Genomic DNA, 20,056 nt, shown 5'->3' with positions numbered 1-20,056 from the left:
AAATATCATAATCAGGACTACAAACATATGGGCACCTTTACCACCAGTAGTGCTAACCAGAAAACATGTTGAAAGGTGACAAAATCTGGATTTCTCTCTGCCAGACAAAAAGTAACAGAAATCCCATTTTTAAAAGCATGGTTATTTGTTTCCACTAAGGGCAAATCCTTTTTAATATACTCCTTCTTATTTTGAGATTTAAAAAAACTGTTCAAGCAAAGTATTTTTCATAAGCCTTTCCAATTAGATCACACCTAATACTACAAATAAGGTATAGAGTATGTAAAACAATGTTGGCAGGATTCCTCCATGCTAATATGTTATTTTTAGGTAGAAGAAAGCCAGTCCAAATTTAAAAGATGAATTCAGAATATTTTTGGCTAGAATCACTGTTTACCAGTAATATAAAACTGCTAGCCTTTATAACTATTTGTTCCTTTACTCAGAAAATTAAAAGAAAGAAAGAAAAAAACCTTGGTTCACAAATGAGACTACATATAAAGACATCTTAAATAATATCTTTATTTTATGCTTGGGGCAAGCAATAATTGAGTTCCCTTTATTACCTGCCAACTAGTCAATAATTCACAATACTTTTAAATCAATAATCATAGTACCCAAGTTTACATTCAATGTACATATGACAAGAACTACAGAAACAGTAAGGAAACATTCATGTGGAAAGCCAACTTTAAAAATGTGTTTAGAAATTCATTCCCTTAATCACTCTTTAAAAATAAAAATAGAATAACTAAAAGGAGTCAATAGAAATACTAAAAGACTGTGTTCAAAGCTACAAAAGTAGTAGCAAGTGCAAATAATGAATTATAGATAAATATCTAGATTTATAAAAATCAATTTGTCATTTTAAGCAGTTACATTTTCACATATAGGCAGACCATATTTTTCAAAGCAATAATTAGGCACAACACTAAAAAAAAAAAAAAAAAAAAAGCACATCCATCACTTTTATACTTACACCAGATGCAGCATATAGAAATACTTTGTACATGCAAAAATGAAAGCTCAGTATTTTTTCATATGGATTGTGGAACTACAGACACAACATCAATAGACACATAGTTTGAAGTTATGAAGTGGGAATACATGACAAAGGACAGTATTTTATCTATTACATATCAAAGGCAATTCTATTGTTTGAAGACTAAAATATGTATTTTTGGTGTGGTCACTAGGCTAATAACATAAAAATGTGACACTGAGTTTACATACATACAAACGAAACATTATCAAGGAGATTTAAATAGACCTTGTAAGTAGTTAATAACTAGTAAAAGTTTAATGAGCACCAAGAAATTTAAAGTAAAGGAGAAGATTCAAGTTTCCCTTAGAGGGAAAACACCCAGCACCACACTGATCAACATCTTTTAGACTGGCACAAGAAAGTCACATTGATAATTTTGAAAGCTGCTGAAGACTGCTGTAGAAATGAAGACGAACAGAAAAAAGCAGACAGGTAAGCACTACTTTACTAAAAGCAAATCATGCAAAGGGTGAAATACTAAAGAGGGAGAGAAAGACTGTAAAATAAAGCATATCTTTAAAAAAAAATTGGCATTTTATATATAATGCAACCAAGACTTGTCACTTTGATTTTTCATAGCTTTAATTTTCCAAAAAAAAAAAAAAAATACCACATAGCCTGTTACCAAAATGATACTCATCTCAATGCAAAACAATGTATCTACTGAGGGAAGATGTATTCATTGTTCATCAGGGTTAAATATATATCCTGTTAAATGGAAATTAAGGCATGTTCCAATTGTTCTTATTGCTTGAAGGCAAATAAATATTTTAGTGATATCATACCAACTTTCTACCAGGTAGAAAAAGAATTCCCTAGAAGACTCCAGCAAAGAATCACTGAAAGTAATCACTAAAATTGGAGACAGTGTTTTCAATATGAGAGGAGAAATAAAAAAGTCAACATAAAAATTAAAATTATGATAAATGAGCTTTCTGCTTCAACCTGACACTCACTCACTCAGTAAATACTTAAAGGCTATCTACATAAGTTCCACCAAGTCAGGAAACAAAATGTACAGTGCACTCCACTGGCACACCACATAAGCTCAGTACCCAGTAGACTTTCTATAATGAATGGTTTCTGAATGAATGGAAGCATAATCATAAATAAGGCTCCAGCTTTTAATAAAAGGAGGCCATTACAGATCTGATCACAGATTAATTTTCGGAAAATATTTTGAAGATGCCACTAGAATAAAAATATTTCTTAGAATAAGGCAAAAGCTATAGAAAATATCCAAGAGATTAACTGGAAAAAATAACATTAGCCTTAAGAGTGAGTACCAATATCTTTAAATAAAGAGGAAAGACAGGCAACACAAAAAGATGTAAGAAGAAGAAATGTATGATTTAATGGAAAGGCATTCTTGACAAGCAGAAAAAGGAGATTCCATTTCTCACTTAAAATGACTACTTCTACAAAAACTCTATTTTGGTTTACTTTGATATAAGTAAATCAAGTTTAACAAATACTAAACTAGGCTGGGAAGGGACACAAAACCAAAAAGTCCCCCTTCTGTTCCATGAACCAGAATTGTGTGAACCACTGACATAGCAATTGCTAAAGATTTATCTTTAACCTAACTTTTAAGAGGAGTCCCTATAACTAAAGAATATGACATTTTGCTGAGGACAGAATGGCATCTATCTTAAAACCACCGTGCATGTTGCTGCACAGCAACCTTCCTAACTGAGCTCTAAATTCACCCTCTAACACCCAATTCCAGTATCATCTTACTAAATTCTCACCTTCTGATCTATACTCTGAATGTAAATTATGTAAATGAATTGTGATTCTTCACTTCAATCTATCCCATTAGACAGACTAAGGTCCCATGGCCGGGGTGGAGTCTGCACACCTAGCACCTATTGGCTGGTATACAAGAGGTTAGTTCTAAGTGCATATGGACTCAAGTGTAACTTGTAAAGAGGGAATGGGTTAAGGGAATAAGGACTTCAACACAGTCTTTATTGGTATAATAAATTGTTAAATGTCACAAAATTATGTTTAAAATGCATGGGAATATATAACTTGATGCATTCTGATGCCCAAAAGCCAAACACAGAATAGCATCTGTCTTAACACCAGTGTGCACACTGCTACTTCTTTTCAGTGTCCTCTCTAACTGAGATTATATATAGTTATTTCTGTACAGCCCAACCACTAATGATGACTGGAATAATAGAGCTAAACTACTGTGGCGACCTGAATATTATTCAACATTTGAGAAAAAAGATTGCCCTAATTACTTTAATCAAATAATGTGGCTGTATTAAATAATATATGAGAACTGGCAGATCAACTATGTTTAACAGCCTTGACTCTGGTATGTAACTAATTAAAAAGATCTATCTAATGGGCTAAGGTCTTTACAGTGGTTTTATGATAAAGCTCCCAAGTTCACAATTGAATGTTCCTTTAAAAAGAGGAAAACTATTTTTAAAAACTAAGAGACAATATTAAGATCCCACAGGTGCCAGAAGCCAAAGAAAATGCACCTCAGCATCTGAGTTAGAAGTTAGGAACAAATTACAGTCTGGTGCAGTGTGTCTTCACTGAGCTTCATTTAAGGTATAGCAGCAAACAGCAAACCAAAGTTCAGTACTGGCTCACAGAAGCAACATTTTAAACATTTTAAACCATTTAAGTTGGAGAGTTGACTCAATGGTTATTAAGAGCACTTACTGCTCTTCCAGAGGACCAACTTCCAACACCCACATGGCAGCTCAGTTATCTGCAACTCCAGTTTGGAGCCAATGCCCTCTTTTGGCCTACATGGGCACGGCACACACGTGTACACAGATACAATGAAGGCAAACCACACATTTTTAGTATTACACTTCTTAAAAGTTTATTTTTAAAGGTTCACACATAACTTTACACTATTATTTTTGTTGTGACTTGAACCCATTCCTACCACTAACTAGGTATTTAAAAGGTGAAGATAATGTTACAACTGGCCCCAACCTCACAAGCCAAGATCCAGTAAACTTTTCAAGTTCTACATTTAAATTCATGATTTACACTTTAACAAACAGGATGCTAGCTTTATAAAAAGATCAAGTGCCAAGTCTTGAACAAGATCTTGACTATATCAAAGCCAAGATGCTGCAAATGTAAGACATTTGAGACAAAGAAAAAAGAATACAGAAGAGCAGAAAAATATAGAGAACCAAGTTTCAAACAGAGCAAATAAACTATTACAGCTTTAATGTAAGTTGCCTCATCTGGAAGAACATTCTTTAAAAGTCAGCAGTCTGCACAACATCCTCAAGCTGATTAAAATCCATGCTACACATGCACTTAGAACAGCACTGTTCAATTGTTGAGAAGGGTCAAGAAAACTAATGTTCATCAGAGGTACTTTCCCTAACTCCCAACAATTTAATGGTCTTGATTTTGGCCTTCCTCCTTTATTAGCCTGCACACAGCACCCAGACTGTAACAGACTTTTGTAGAAATGTACTAAAGTAGGAATATGTCAGAGACTACCAAGTATTCTACAAAATGAAAATATGCTAGAAACTGGTCATATAAAGTAACCTTGCTTAAAGGATAAATGCATGTAAATGGGCCATAAAATAGGATGAACTATATAAAAACTAAATTGAAGGTGAAAACAAACAACTCTCTTTTCAAATGATTTGCTTTTCAAAATCAGAAAGTCTTAAATTTTAAGTACTTAAAAAAAAATCTGTTCAAATATTAGGAATCACATGATTTACAGCTATCTCTTCACCCTTTCCTAACAATTTTCTAATCACCAATTAAAATAGCAACATTCACACTAAAACACCAATTTAAAATTCATTTTTCTCAATTTGACAATCAGACAAGCTGAAGCAATAACAACAGCCAAAAGCCAAAGCAGAGCATGCACAGAGCTCAATGACACTTACCTGCCATTCTTAGACCACAATACAATAAGCCATGCAACACAGAACAAATATAAGGCAAATTACTTAAAGGTCTGTGAACCTATTGTTTTTCTTTTTACTTACAGTAAAAAATAAAATGAATTTTTGAAATATATAAGACCATTTTAACTTCTTAAATTATCTGTAAGGATTAAATAATTTAGGTTCACACTTACCTTTTAATATTATGCCCAAATTACTGAGCTCTGAGTAGCCTTCTTGAACTGACCCATGTTTAAAATACTTTAAATTTGCATATGTAATAAATGAAAACTAATCCACTTTTCTCAACTGTAATATAATTTTCTCTCAAATATTGCTTTTATTAGTACATACGGAGGTAGAGGTTTTTTCTTTTCAATTTTTTCATAAATGTTTTTATTATTATAGGTCTTAACTAATAAAATTATTGCCAATTAAGAGAAAAAAACTCTTGTAAAATTCAAAAAGACACTTTATTATCATAATTTACTTTATAAAATATGATTCAGTTCTGGAAGGCACCAGAAGTTTTACTCAAACAATTCACAGCTTAGTCATGCAAAGCAGTTAAAAAGATGGCAGAGTGGAAACATTCATTAGTGCAAGACAAACGCAGTCTACTGCAGGCAAAGAGAAATAGATATAAAATCATCTTCTCACTTTCAAAATCAAGGAAAAAATTTGGCCCCTGCTCAAGGTCTGTGCATGTCAAAACTTTAAGAAGATTCCCCATGTTAAGGTACCTGTCAAGACAAGAATGAGAAAGAGAAAATATCCCTTTATAAAAAGAACATCTGAAATTGACTTAAAGAAAAATAGTAACAGGGAAAATGTTCATTAGGCCATGAATTCATCCTTCAGGTTACCCAGACTGTGCTCTGGCAGACAGCAAACCGGGTTCTCAAGGTGCTGATGTGTAGGACCTAGAGGTGAAATATGGGTTTTCCTGTACATAATGGCACAACTGTTGCTCTAATTCTTCTTAAAATTCTCCCAAGACAAGTTTCATTAATGGCCTTATAATGAAAAATTCTTTAAGTATTCCAATAGTGCTAGTATTCTGAAAAAGAAATTTCCAATCAAGAATTATTCACACAAAACTTTCTAAGTATAGGAATGAAACAACAATTTACTTAAAAGCCAAATATTAAGAGGTTTGGCCAAAGCTCACCTTCACATCTCATTTTAAAATGTAAAATTTACTTCCTATGTGCCAATGAACATAGCAGGTATTCCCAACCAAATTTGATTTGTAAAATTTTTGGAAGCTATTTTAAGTATTCATTGTAGATATGCAGCACAGATTTTATTTCCTAAAGCAAATAAATTATTATACAGTAATAAGTGAATAGACTTTGGCATAGTCACTAAAGCATACTATTAGAATATTCATCATAAGGCTACTTGTTTCATGGACTAATGAAAGGACAGCACTGGCTACAGACTCAACATGATTTTAGCAAATGAGAAACTAAAGATTATACATATGATGGTGATGTTTGCCTACAATTAAGGGGGAAAAAATCATGCAACCTCTGTTTGATTCTCCATGTTTAATTAACAAGTATTCTGGCTGGCCTTCACTGTGGTGTGAGTATAATTACTCTTCCGCCTTTACCATTATGCACCAGCTGTGAAGGGCTAAGGAGACTTACTTTCAAAGTCCAAGAAAAAATGTGCTGCATTGTGGTCTATGTCCCTGGTTAGCACCTTAATGAGATTACCCATGCCAGCAAACCTAAAAATAAAAATGGCAACATCATTTAGTTCCAATAAGAGGCTGAAGCAGAGGCCTGGGGTTCAGCAAGGCTGGCTTGCTCATAGCTGCCAATAGGTGCAGGCTCACATGGTTCTCACACTTGATAACTTTCAACAACAAAAGTACACTCAGCTGAGTTTATAGCTCCTGTCCCCCTGATTCCATATATTGAAAAAGTTATATAAACAAGATGGGGAAAAGATATTTTTACATATAGCTTGCAATATTTACATTTGATTAATATCTATGCTAATGTTCTTTCTAAAACACTTCTGAAATACATGTTCTAATTTTGAATGAACAACATTTTCTTTTAATTTTAAAATTGAATGAACCACAAAATTAGCTTTTCAACTATGTAAATATCCAGACCATTATTTTTAAACTACTAAATGTTTTGTCCTCCAATTTGATTCAAATTCTATTAGAAATACAAAGAAGACAGTATTTAAACCACATTTAACCCTTAGCCTAAAGAAGGCTATCAATTAATTAACCACTTAAGAAAATTACTGTACAAATCACACTATTTTTCTCTCCTCTTAGATTCACCAAAATTTTACTAGCAACTCCTAACTGAGCATTTGGCTAGACACATGAAACTGAAAAGTTAACTCAGCAAGCCCCACATACAGAGCCAGCCACTGTTCTAACTTAGTAAGTAAGCACACAGTTTAACAATAAAAACCTTGCCCAAGGACTTGCCATGGCTCTGTGAAGGTAAAAGGTGGTGTCAGAAGACCAGATCAAACCTGGAAGCTCCAGTAAACAGGGAACACAAATAAAAAGATACTATCATAACTCCTCAGATCCCTTTTCCCCTCCAACTACAATACTCTTTTTCCTCAGCTGAACTGCACAGACAATATTTACATGAAACAAAAATTAGGAGTAGTGATATTTGTACAATGGGTTTCTTCAAAAACCCTGAGAAAAACTAGAACTTTAGTGCTAGTCCTGAGTTCTGCCTAATTCTCAACATTGGTTTGTGGGCCTGTCAGCTTTCCACGGAGGAAACAAATATATAGGTGCAACAGTTTCTTATTAGAGGCCAAAGTCAGTAAGACAAAAACATTTTGAATAAGATGCTAAAATTTACTATGTACTAAATTAGGTTCTATTTCTTTCAAATAATATTCTTTCCAAATCATCTCCTCTTCTTTTAGTAGTGTTTATATGTATGCATATGTACATGTCTGTGTGCACATGTGCAAATGTGTGTTTATGTGGAGGCCAAAGGTTGGTGCCAAGTGTCTTCTTCAATGGTTCGCTACCCTATTTTTGTTGTTGTTTGTTTGTTTGTTTGAGACAGGGAGCCACCTGAACCTGGAGCTCATGATCCAGCAAAGCTGGCTGGTCACTGAGCTCAAGGGATCTGCCTTCCTCCCCAATGCATAAATTACATGTGCAGCTTTTACAACCAGCTCTTATGTTAATGTTGGAGGTTCAAACTCACCCTTACAAGGCTAACATTTAACAACTGAAACATTATCTCCAGCTCCACCTTTTAATCTATACTATTATTTTTATTACATTGAATGTCCTGTTCAATAGAATGCTTAGCTTTTGATTTTATATAATGTTTCATGCAAGTAGATTCACTGACTTAAAAAAAAAAAAGTTAATATTTCACTGGAATTACCTTATACATTGTAAAAAGTTTAATTTAAGCTGTTAGTTTTCGAGAGAGGGTTTCACTATGTAGTCTTAGCTATCTGGAATTCACTAAGTAGACCAGGATAGCCGTATACTTTAATACCAAGCTTTCATATACAAGGGAAAGGTAAGTATTTTCCATAAATCATCCAATCCAAATTAACTGAAACTGGTCAGGAGGAAGAGGTAGGGAAGAAGAGGAAAGAGGGTGAAAAATGGATCTATTCCATTTGACACCAAATAGCAGTGGTGGTTTGAATGAGAATGTCCCTAACTTAGATATTTGAGTACTTGCTCTCCAGTTGGTGGGGCTGTTAAAATAGGCTTAGGAGGCATGCCCTTACAAGAGGAAGTATGTCACGAAAGGTGAGCTTTGAGGCCTGAAAGCCACATGCCATTCCCAGTTTGCTTTCTCTGCATTTTCTTTTAATCCAAAACGTGAGCCCTCAGCATCCTGCTACAGCCTGTGCTGCTGTGCTGCCATGCTTCGCATGCCATGATGCACTCTTAACCCTCTAGAACCATAAGCTCAAAAGAACTCCTCTGTAAGCTGCCTTAGCCTGTGTTTTATCACAGCAACTGGAAAGTAACTAATACAAAGGTCTCCAACTTATCAATGGATTTCAAAGTTCTAAGTAGAATAAGGCCATCTTTAGCCCATATGTGTCAAGAATAATGCCAAATGACACTTTAGAATCAGTCAGCCTGACACACCACCATCATAGTAAAAGAGAGAGAGAAAAGAGAGCCATTTAGTTTATCTTTTACTGTTATGTACACCATGCCACCTGCAGGGAAATGTAGCCAAGTTTGTTTTCCCATCACTTCCTGATGTGGGTCTGCACTCCTCACCACTGCAATATACCTGGTCTTGACCTACTCATTCCCAATGTAATGTGGGATTTCTTGTCGTTTCATCCCAATATAAATGCTAACTTTGAAAATGAACAGTTCTCTGGTATGCTGCTCCTCAACCGTGGCACCATTTGGCTGGGTGATTCTTTTGTTACCGAGGACTATGTCACGCAGTTGCATAGTTAACAGCATCATGAGCCTCAACCCACTAGAAACCAGTCAACCTGAGTGTGCTCACAAACATATAATGTGATAATCAAAACTGTCCCTCAAATGTGCCCTCAGGGCAAAATTATTTCTGGGGGAGAGTGACTGAGCTAGCACAACTGATTCCCTATGCCCATATTCAGTATGGACAGCTAAGGGTGTCTCCAAATACTGTTTTTTCAGGAAGCAAAAAACACTCCTGGTTGACAACTGCAGCTTTTAGTATGTGACCAAAAGTACCAAACTGTCCTCCAATATCTATCCCCAAGGGACTACTCCATACATATAAAAAACAACAACAACAACAACAAAAACCCCCAAACAAAACAAAAAAATCCTTAAAATCTCTCACCCATTTTGCCATGTAAGAAATGACTTTAATCCATCTGCAAATGCTCCATACTCCAAATGCAAATGTTTCCAGTCTGTTAGCCATTATTTAAGGGGTGGAGGCAGTGGATCCCAGAAGCCTGCAGGCCAAACAGGCTAAGAATGGTAAGCTACAGATGATTCATGTGAGAAACACATGAAGAGGCACAATGGAAGACAGACACTCACTGTCTCCCTGTCTTCCCCATGTGCACTCACCTGTGCACAAACACTAGAACACACACTACATATGGTACTTTGTATCATCATAAATCTTAATAATGGAATAAATGTCTTTATCTCAAATTTTTAGCCCTTCTTTCAAGTATACCTAGCCTTTAAGGGGAGAGCTTTTACACTGCGGTAAAGCTGCCATGTGTACTTGCTTTTACCTGTAACCTCAGGCACCTGTAACCCTTTGCACCTACTCCTAACCATCTGAAAGTGGTTCTACATAGCTCAGAGCCTCCTGTCTGCTCCACAGCACCATGCTATCTTCTTTACAACCTGACTGGTAAGTGTACTCTCTGCCATCAGCCTTCTCCACTTTTCAGCTCTCAATTTTCCAGTCAATTCTTATCTGCCTCTTACATCTACAATTACAATGACACTGTCCCTTATGTTAAGCCTATTGAAACTTGCTTCTTGATAAAATTTAAAAGGCAATTCTCATATTTTAACTTAATAAAAGTGTTTGACCAGGTTTATACTCACAACTTCCCAAAATGCTTTCATTTAGCATAATATATTCCCTCAAGTTTCCTTCTTATTTCATAGCTTTTCTCTTTCTGTACTCTCCCTGTTGTGATACATGTATTTATTTCTCCTATCTTAAAATTAAGCAAAAGTATGTTATTCCTTTTCCTTCCGTAGCTCCCATATTACTTTCTTGTTTCTTCTTTGCAGAAAAATTCCTTAAAAGCAGTCTTCTGTGCTCATCCTCTTTTTGGTTTGTTACCAATTTCCATTCTGTTAAACCTAATCCAGCCAGACTCTGTGCCAAGTCCACATTACTAAACTGCTGTGGCAAGGCCACCACCTCTATGTTGCTGGTTTTTAAGACATACTGACACTATCCACATACTTTTTTGTCACTAGTATAACAGAAGCTATGGAGCTTATTGCTCCACTATCCTAGTTCTTGACACCACTGTTTCTTGCTAAAATTATTTCAAGGACCCTAAGTGCACATGCTGCTTCTATACTTATTTTCCTCTGACAACCTATTAAAAGACAAACCAGACATATATTTATTTATTTATAAAACGATACAAGAAATCCCTGCCATAACACAAAATCTAAACACTTACCAAGCCTTCTGGGACACTGTGATGGGGGCTGGAGAGATGGCTCAGTGGTTAAGAGCACTGACTTCTCTTCCAGAAGACCCAGGTTCAATTCCCAACACCAATGTGGCAGCTCACAACAAAGTACTAAGTGTTTGTTATAGTAGATTATACTCTGACCATGAATTATTAAATGCACATACTAAGATCAAAGTATTTTAACTTCAGTATGGTAAAGTAACTAGACTTGAGAAGGTTGGCCTTTTACTCCAAGCGTCTCACATTGTGTGACTCCTGTCCCCTTGCCTTGTTCCAGCTACAGGATACATGTGCTACATGCTTCCTATGGTGACATCTAGTGGATACACTTTCACCTTGTATTTCAACTTCAATTTTAAAATAAAGAACCTTAATTCAACTATATAAATTTACTCATAAGGCTATGAAATCATGCATAAAAAACATAATAAAGAGATCAGCACACGGAAGTCGAAATGAGCCAAAACCATGATACTATATCAGACTTTCACAGCATCTGGGTTTGACTAGAATGGCCTTCAGCATTACAGTTAGCAGAGAGTATGCAAACAAGCAATACAAAGGTATTCAGAATGCTATGTTAGGGAAATGCTCAATATTCCTCTTGAAAAAATAGTGTCATTAAACCACTACTGCATTCAAAATTCACTTTCCTAAACTTATCACTTTTTGAAATTCATAACAGTAATAATCACACAATTATATTTCACTTCAAGAACTGAAAAGGGTAGCCAATTCATTACTATTCATAGCATAAATAATACTATTATAATAGCAGTCTTATTTAAGTATCAAAATGTCACCCTTGATTTTTTTTTTAAAGTAGCATTCTGCTTTGAATTGTGGCTTTCTTTGCATGTCATGTTGCAAAATAAAGATGTCAAGTTTTAATAATGATTAATCTAGAAACAGTATTTTAAATTTTATTCTAGCATATATTTTTAAATTGTAGTACACTGATGTAAGGGGAAAGAGCAGTAAGAGCAATGAGAATGCTGCTGATGAAAGTGTCAACTGACATAGCTACTTTGAGAAAGAGTTTGGTGCTCAATATAAAGTTCATGTGTTATATGTACCCAAAGAAGTATAATATAGTAGCAACAAATTACTTAAGTGAATGAGAAACAACACATAGAATGGAAACTAATCAGCAAGCTACATATGATGACATTAAGATATATTACATCTAGTAGCTATTTGGGAGGAACCTTGGACAACTCCAAGGTTCCAATAATGTTCTAGTTCTTCAATTATTGGTAGATTCAAGGGATTCTCTTAATTTTAGATTATTATAATGTACAAATAAGGTATGTTTCTTTTGTATTTACTAATAACTGGAAGCATATAAAATTGTGATCAGTCACTCCAGAGCACATGGGTTTCATTCAAATGTGGCTAACCAAAAGGCTTGGATTGGAATCCAGACACCCGACCTACTCTTAGTACACATGCTATAAACCACAGATGACCTATGAAAGTCGGCGTTACACAAAGGTCAATGCTTCTATATGTAGCAAATATTGTCTGATATTCATGGTCATTAATGAAAATCTACTATTGAAAAATTCAGAAACAAACAGAGATACCAGACAGACATAGCGAAATGAGCCATGAACAATATCTAGGTCGGTCTCAGTAAGATTGGTAAAGACCCCACAGAGAGAATGAGTTTTAATTCTTGTTTGCTTTCTTTAAACTGAGAGGTAAGTGAAGAAAACACACAACAAAATTACAGTAACATTCATATACTCTACCACCCAGATTAAAGCTGTAATATAACTTGCATTTTACCATTAAAAATGTGTCTCATTTGTGTTTTCAGTCTGTATATAACCTATGTTGCTTATAGTAACAGCTCAATTTATCACCTTTTCTTCGTGCTCAGTACTAATTCTTCAGAATTGCCTCAACTATCTTGGCCTTTAATTCTGATTATCAAACTCCTCCCCCCTACCCCCGCACCAGGCCCAGTTTCTGCTATGTTATGCCAATGGAAGACTCTGGAGGGTAAAGTAAAGATAGAGGAAAACAAGTACCCAGTCAGGACAGGTTGGCAGTTGCTGAATAGTGGGAATGGGATGATGGCAGTAGACTGTCTTTAACTCTTCTTTGTCTATAGGTGGAGTCAGTAGTGAAGACTGAATGTACAGTTTTGTGCATGCTAGGCAAAAACTCTTACCACTGAGTTTTCTCTCCACTGCTCTTGTTATTTGGGGGAAGGGCCTCATTAACTTGCCCATGCTCATCTTTGAACGTGTGATTCTCTTGCCTCAGCTTCCTGGATAGGTGGGATTACAGGCCGTATTACACCGCTTGGCTTTCTTTCTTATTCACTAGTCTACTTCATGTTGTCTTTCTTTGTTGTTCCAGTCTTTCTAATGCCTTTGTAATCAATGCTCTATATCATATTCTGTTTAAAATCTCCAGGCTGATTTGTTTCTCAACTCAATGCTAACTGATGTACTGCTAGTTTTCTTTGCAACTGAGTTTTACAAATTCTAAATAAGGAATTCTGTAACACTAGTTTTTGATGCTAACATAACAGGGAAATGCTTCCTCATTTAGTCTCTAACATTTCTCAACTTTGTTCATAGTAACAGCTCAATTTAGCACCTTTTCTTTGTGCTCAGTGCTAAGTAGTAATTCTTCAGAATTGCCTCAACTATTCTTGGACTTTAATTTTCTGTGTGATTATTAAATTCTACAAAAATTCTGAAGTGGACTAGGGAGATTATCAGTCACTAAAGTGTTGACCATGCAAGCATGAGGGCTCAGTTTGAACCTGTGGTTGTTTGACTAAGAATGGCTTCCATAGACGCAGGTCTGGCTTTGCTGGAAAAAGTGTGTCATGGGGGGGGGGGGGGCGGCGGGGCACGCAGTTGAGATTTCAAAATGCTAAAGCCAGGCCCAGTGTCTGTCTCTTCCTTCTGTCTACTATCCAGATGCAGAACTGTAAACTAAGTCTCGGGCACCATGTCTGCCTGTATGCCTCCCTGCTTCCCACAATGATAATGGAAACCTTTGAATGTAAGCAAGCCCTAATCAAATGCTTTCTTTTCTAAGAGTTGCCATGGCCTCTCTTTATAGTGATAGGACATTAAGACAGATGCCAGAAACCATGTACAAAGCTGTGCACAGTAGACAGCCAGGTTGGTGGGACTCACTGGCCTACCTACCAAGCTCCAAGCAAATGAGACCTTGATCTAAGCCTCAAAGTGGATGGCATCTGAAGAGCACCATCTGAGGTTGGACTCTGGCCTCTGTGTACCCATATGAACATGCACCTACACACACTGACAAGCTGCACCCCCTTTATTCCCACCCCTACAAAATCCTAAAGAGATTGTATTTACATTCATATACACTTCACTGAGGCAGAACTGTCACCTTACGGAATCAATACACTGTCACCTAATCTATGAGTATAGGTATTTGAACTCATTTTCTACTGCTGAACCATTTCGAATTTTCTAGGATCAAAGCATTTTAAAAGTGTCTATAGTGTACTCTTAAATTCAGCTTACATTTTGTTCTTTGTTCTATTCTGTTCACTGAGAGACAAGGTTTCATTGATGGCCCAAGCTGGCCTCTAGCTCAAGATCCTCCTCCTTTAGACTCCTGCATTATTATGCCTGGCTCTATTTGGCTTCTTAATATTCCACTTTAGATTATAAGTAAAATTAGTCTGTAATTTCTCTCTCTGCACTTGAGTGGCATGTTTATCAGGGCTATTTTATATATAAGCTCTTGTCTTCTTTAGAATGGTTTATAAACTATAAAACATATTATTTCCTCAATGGGTTTAACAACAAAGGTGCCCAAAACTGTAGGAAGTGTTCATCTTTTTCATATTTTAACTACTCGATAGCATTGAATACATGAACTTTTTGATGAGTATGTCTCCTAACTATTAATTATAAGGGTTGGCTTCTGAAAGAGCAAAGCTGTACATTTAGGAGACGCTTATCATAGAGTTTCTTTACCACTGTAGACTAAAGGACAATAGAAGTAGACCTTTCCATGGGGTGACTGTTACCTACAGAAGATATAGGTCTACATCTACTAAATGATGGTATAATGAATGAAATTCAAATATAGTCGAGAAAAATCACAGGTTACTAAAACTACTAAAATGTGTAACTGAGAAAAAAAAGCTTCAGCAGAAAGATGTTTTGCAGGAATAATTATTAGAGGACATAGGTACTAAAGTCCTCAACTAGTACTCAGCGGTTTTCACTAGGTCTGGCATAGTCAAAGAAGTTAGCACAGTGAAAGTGCTTTTTATAACCTTACACTAAAGCTTAAAAATCATTTCCTAAATATAACTCCTCCAGGCCCATTATAATAAAACATAATATAAAAATAAAAACAATCCATACATTCTTTCTGCTTGGTAATAAAAATATTAGGATATGTACTTGAATAATCTTCTGTACTTATGAATCATTATCTCTTAAAATGCTAAACAGACTGTGGTAGTAGTCATTCATTACAGGCTTCTTTTGCCAGCTAGGTGGTAATTACAAACAAATTGGGGTTTTCCCCCAATATATCAGTTTGTAAAAATAATTTGAAGAAGACAAAAAATGCCCTTTGTAAATTTCAGTTTATTTGAAAAAGGATTCACTATGTAACCCAGGTTAGCCTCAAACTCCAAGGCATTTTAAAGTAACAATGTAAATGCTGGAGTTTTGTTTTGTTTTCAGTTTTTTTTCTTTTTTAAAGGCAGATTTACATGCAAACATTTTAAAAAGTATTTTCTTGGTAGAATAGAATTTTAAATGGTTTAAAACCATTATAAAACCAACTGTGGCCGGGCGGTGGTGGCGCATGCCTTTAATCCCAGCACTAAGGAGGCAGAGGCAGGTGGATCACTGAGTTCGAGGCCAGCCTGGTCTATAAAGTTAGTCCAGGACAGCCAAGGCTACACAGAGAAACCCTGTCTTGGGAAAAAAAAAAAAAAAGACCAAATCTCACAGCATGTAGATTACAAATATTTATACAAGCTAATGTTCATCTCATTTATCGTTTTAATATTTCTACCATATGTCCAAAGTTGCTGAGAGAGAGAAAGAGAAAAGCACATAGATGAGAAAGGACAGGAAGCATAACACCAAATAAAGGGTGTGTGAAATGTTGAGGGAAAACTCAACTCAACTCCTGAATCTTGTAAAAGAGACCTAAAAACTAGAGAAATTCAGCGATGTAGGAACAAACCAGCAACTGGTGGAGCAGTAGTGTTTCCTTTAACAAATCTGGAACTACAGCTTTTGAGAACATCTTTCTGAGGCCAGATCACACTTATAGAAAGAACTCAGTATCACCACCACACAAATACAAGTCAAATACCCAGTTCTGGCTCCTTCAGAACCAATGTTGGTAGTGCTTTTGCAATCAAGCAAATGATCATAGACCCGCCATTCCCTGAACCTGCAAATGCCCCCAAAGGCTCTTTTCCAGAAAATATTGTTTCTGTTGTTACTGGCCAGCAAACAGAAGCTTCTTCAAAGCTATTTCACAAACTTCTAACCTATACTATTAGAATATTTCAAAAGAATGCACATACACATCCCTCTTTATTGGAGACAAGGTCTCTTTATATAACTCAGGCTAGCCACAAACTTGCAATGCTACTGCCTCAGCCTCCAGAGTGCTGGGTTTACCGTCCTGTACAACCATACCAGGCATTTCTTTTCTTTTAAGATCAGTTATACAGGACCAGAAAAACCACACTCACTGGAGGATGATGAGAAAGAAAGGATGTGGTTTTTCACGGGTCTGGAGTCCACTGAGAACACAATGTCTATGAAACTGAATAGGAAACATTTTACTGACTTCTACATGAAAATGAACAAGTCTTTCAATCAAGATTATAGCCAACAAGCTACAGTAATAGAAGTAGTTTCCATGAACTTGGTATTAATTAAAACATCAGGTATTTTCATATTCAACTATATGCATTCAAATAGGTAACAGTGGTTAGCAGCTGTTCTAAGGCAGGTTCTCAACTTTATTACTGCTGCGACCCTTTAATACAGTTCCTCATGTTGTGCTGACTCCCAACCATAAAATTATTTCATTGCTACTTCATAACTGTAATTTTGCTACTGTTATATATCATAATGTAAATATTTGTGTTTCTGTATGGTCTTAGGCGACCCTCCAAAGGGGTCATGACCCACAGGTTGAGAACTGCTGTTCTAAAGCTTACACTCTAGAAGGGCAGATTAGCCTATCAAAAATATGCACTTCTAATATTTGTGTCAGTATTTCAATTTAACTGGCCTCCCACAAAATCATGAGTCATTAGAGCCATTACTATATTCACAGGCTCCTACAGATTACCAAAGATGTCCTTGGCATAACAATTGGTGACACACAGATCGGAGGAAATAATGACAATTCTGAGGAGTCCTCATGAGCACTCTCATATCTACTCTAATAAAATGACTAGTTTTGAAATCTAAGTATGTTTTCCTTTGTGAATTAGAAGAGGTCAGAATTTTAAGACAAAATACTTTCAAGTATTTAAAAATTTTAATACGATATCTAAAAAATCTTAATTTTTAAAAATAAAAATATCTTAAAACAAATTTTAACTTAAAAACCAAGTACGTTTATAAAAATAAGATTGTTAAACATTTATAAACTTCTGTAAGTAAAATATTGGCAAAATAAATAATTGAAGGATTATAAATATGTATGCACCCAAGACCCTTTAATGGCAATTGTTTGTTTAATATTCATTACTTCTAAGATTTTAAACATGTTTAATTAATCTTTGCTATTTATTTAATATGTATGTATACATGTACCTATGCACATATGACTGTGCACCTAGAGGTCAAAGAACAACTTGTCAGAACTAGTCATCTGCTTCCTCCAGTTAGGTTCTGGAATTCTGACTCAGCTTTCAGGCTCATGGTCCAGTACTTTCACCTCTTGTGCCATCTTGCTAAAACCTTCAGCCATTATTTTTTTAACGGACTAAAACTAACAGCAAGATAAAATTCTTATTTAAGATAATGTGTAACAGTATTGTTCTTTCTAAATCCCAATGGATAGGTATCATCTTTGGTCCCCCTCTCTTTATGCTATTAAACTTGTATCTTGAACTTTCATTGCTCAATTCTACTAGTTGAGATAAACAATGGAGAAAGGAATCCAAAGAAAAATATATACATCTCCTATTTGAAAGTGCTGACAGTAAAAGTTCTTATTAATTTACATGTTCCCCATTACTCCCTATTCTAAGCTAGAAAATACACAGTACTATCTAAATATACTTATAGTAATTTAATATAAATAACTTTTCCCTAAATTATACTTCCTTAATGTAGGTTTATATTTATTTCACTTATGTTTCAGTAATCATTTCCCCCAAAGACATATTTACCTTCAGCCAGTGCTGGTGATTTCGTCCTTGTCCTTCTATCTGTTTAAAGAAAAGAAAGGGAAGAAGAGTATAAAACATCATTATATTTCCAAATAAATTATTACAACTAACTTCAGCCATAAGTACCCGAGTTCCCCAGACCCATACAGATCACCCCAGAACCAGAAGAGAAGGAAACACAGAGATAAGAAGATTCTCTCAAGTTCTCTGGCTTGCCAGCCTACCTAAACCACTTCAGGCTCAGTTAAAGACACACAGGCATGGTGGTGCACACCTGTAAGCCCAGCATTTGGGGATGCAGAGGCAGGCAGATCTCTGTGAGTTCAAGGCCCAGCCTGGTCTACAAAGTGAGTCCAAGATAATTAAGGCTACAAAGAGAAACCCTGTCTTGAAAAACAAAACACAAAGACTGTCGGTTACACACACACACACACACACACACACACTGAACAGGAAAAATGCTCAACTTTGACTCTGGCCTCCACATGTACACACACAACCACCTACACAAAAAAGCACATATATATACACACCACACCACATGTATTCCTTGGATGAATACAACCACTATATATGAAAGGCCTACTACAAGAAAAGTGTATTAGCCCAAAACACCAACAAATGGTAGACCAGCAAGAATGAAACATTCAAAGACAAACAGTACACCAACAAGATAACTCAACTCTCATCATGTGTATGAAAAGGTTAACAAGAGAGACAATTGGCAGTTTTTATGTATCCTTATCACAGGGGCCAAAGGGACCTATTTCTACCTTCTTACAATAGTTGACGCTCACCTGCTAGAAAAATAGATACAAATATCAAGGTATGTATAACATAACCACAGGTCTGTATACAAAGATTCAACCAACTGTAGAGCCCAACAATCTGGGGTGAAAGTGAAAACTATTCACAAATAACAAAAACTGTTCATGTTTTAAATGTATGCAGCTTTCCTTGTGGTTATTCCAACGATATGATATAACTGTGTAGCATTTATTTGTATTAGGTGTTATGTATAATTTACACATTATTTAAACTATATGTAAAGATATAAATAGGTGATTTCCAAATGCTATGCAATTTTAATACAAGGGACTTAAGCATCTGCAGATTTTGTTATCTTTAGGGGTGGCCTTGGAACTAATAAGTATTCAGGGAAAATATCATATCTTCAATTTTAAGTCTAGTATATTTAAAAATTTTTAAATTGATAGTACCAAAATGCTTGCTGGAAGTAGTAGCACAGACCTCTAATTCCAGCACCTGGGAGGTTGAGGCAGGAAGATTGCCATGAGTTTGAGGTCAACCTGTACTATACAGTAAGTTCCGGGCCAGTATGGCTAAGAAATGAGGCCATGTCTCAAAAGAATAGCATACAAAATGGGAGAAAAATTCTGCCAACTATCCATTAGATAGGGAATCAATATTTAGAATATATAAAGAACTTCAAGCCAAACACACACATACAGTCTCATCAAATCAGCTAGGGATGTTGCTAAGCTGTGAGAGTGCTTGCTTGGTGTCTTAGTTAAGACTTCT

At 35.7% G+C, this 20,056-nt stretch overlaps 1 protein-coding gene across 5 annotated transcripts in view; it reads right to left on the bottom strand.

Annotated features, from left to right (window-relative positions):
- The window catches only part of Cyrib (CYFIP related Rac1 interactor B), an 86,798-nt gene that overhangs the window by 21,973 nt on the left and 44,769 nt on the right, over window positions 1–20,056 (bottom strand). For 2 of the 5 annotated variants that reach the window (XM_051159599.1, XM_051159600.1), the window contains exons 2-3: window positions 18,515–18,553; window positions 5,608–5,690 (exon numbers count right to left, since the gene is read on the bottom strand). In XM_051159599.1, the coding sequence (XP_051015556.1) occupies window positions 5,608–5,680 (73 nt within the window). In that variant the 5' untranslated portion in view covers window positions 5,681–5,690; window positions 18,515–18,553. Of the gene's footprint in view, window positions 1–5,607; window positions 5,691–6,602; window positions 6,686–18,514; window positions 18,554–20,056 lie in introns of all 5 variants that reach the window. The other 3 variants (XM_051159603.1, XM_051159598.1, XM_051159602.1) reach the window with 2 other exon arrangements.

The sequence above is a fragment of the Acomys russatus genome, chromosome 17, assembly GCF_903995435.1.
Source record: "Acomys russatus chromosome 17, mAcoRus1.1, whole genome shotgun sequence".
NCBI lineage: Eukaryota > Metazoa > Chordata > Mammalia > Rodentia > Muridae > Acomys > Acomys russatus.
Note: the sequence above shows the minus strand (reverse complement) of the source record. Positions and strands in the feature narration are given on the sequence as shown.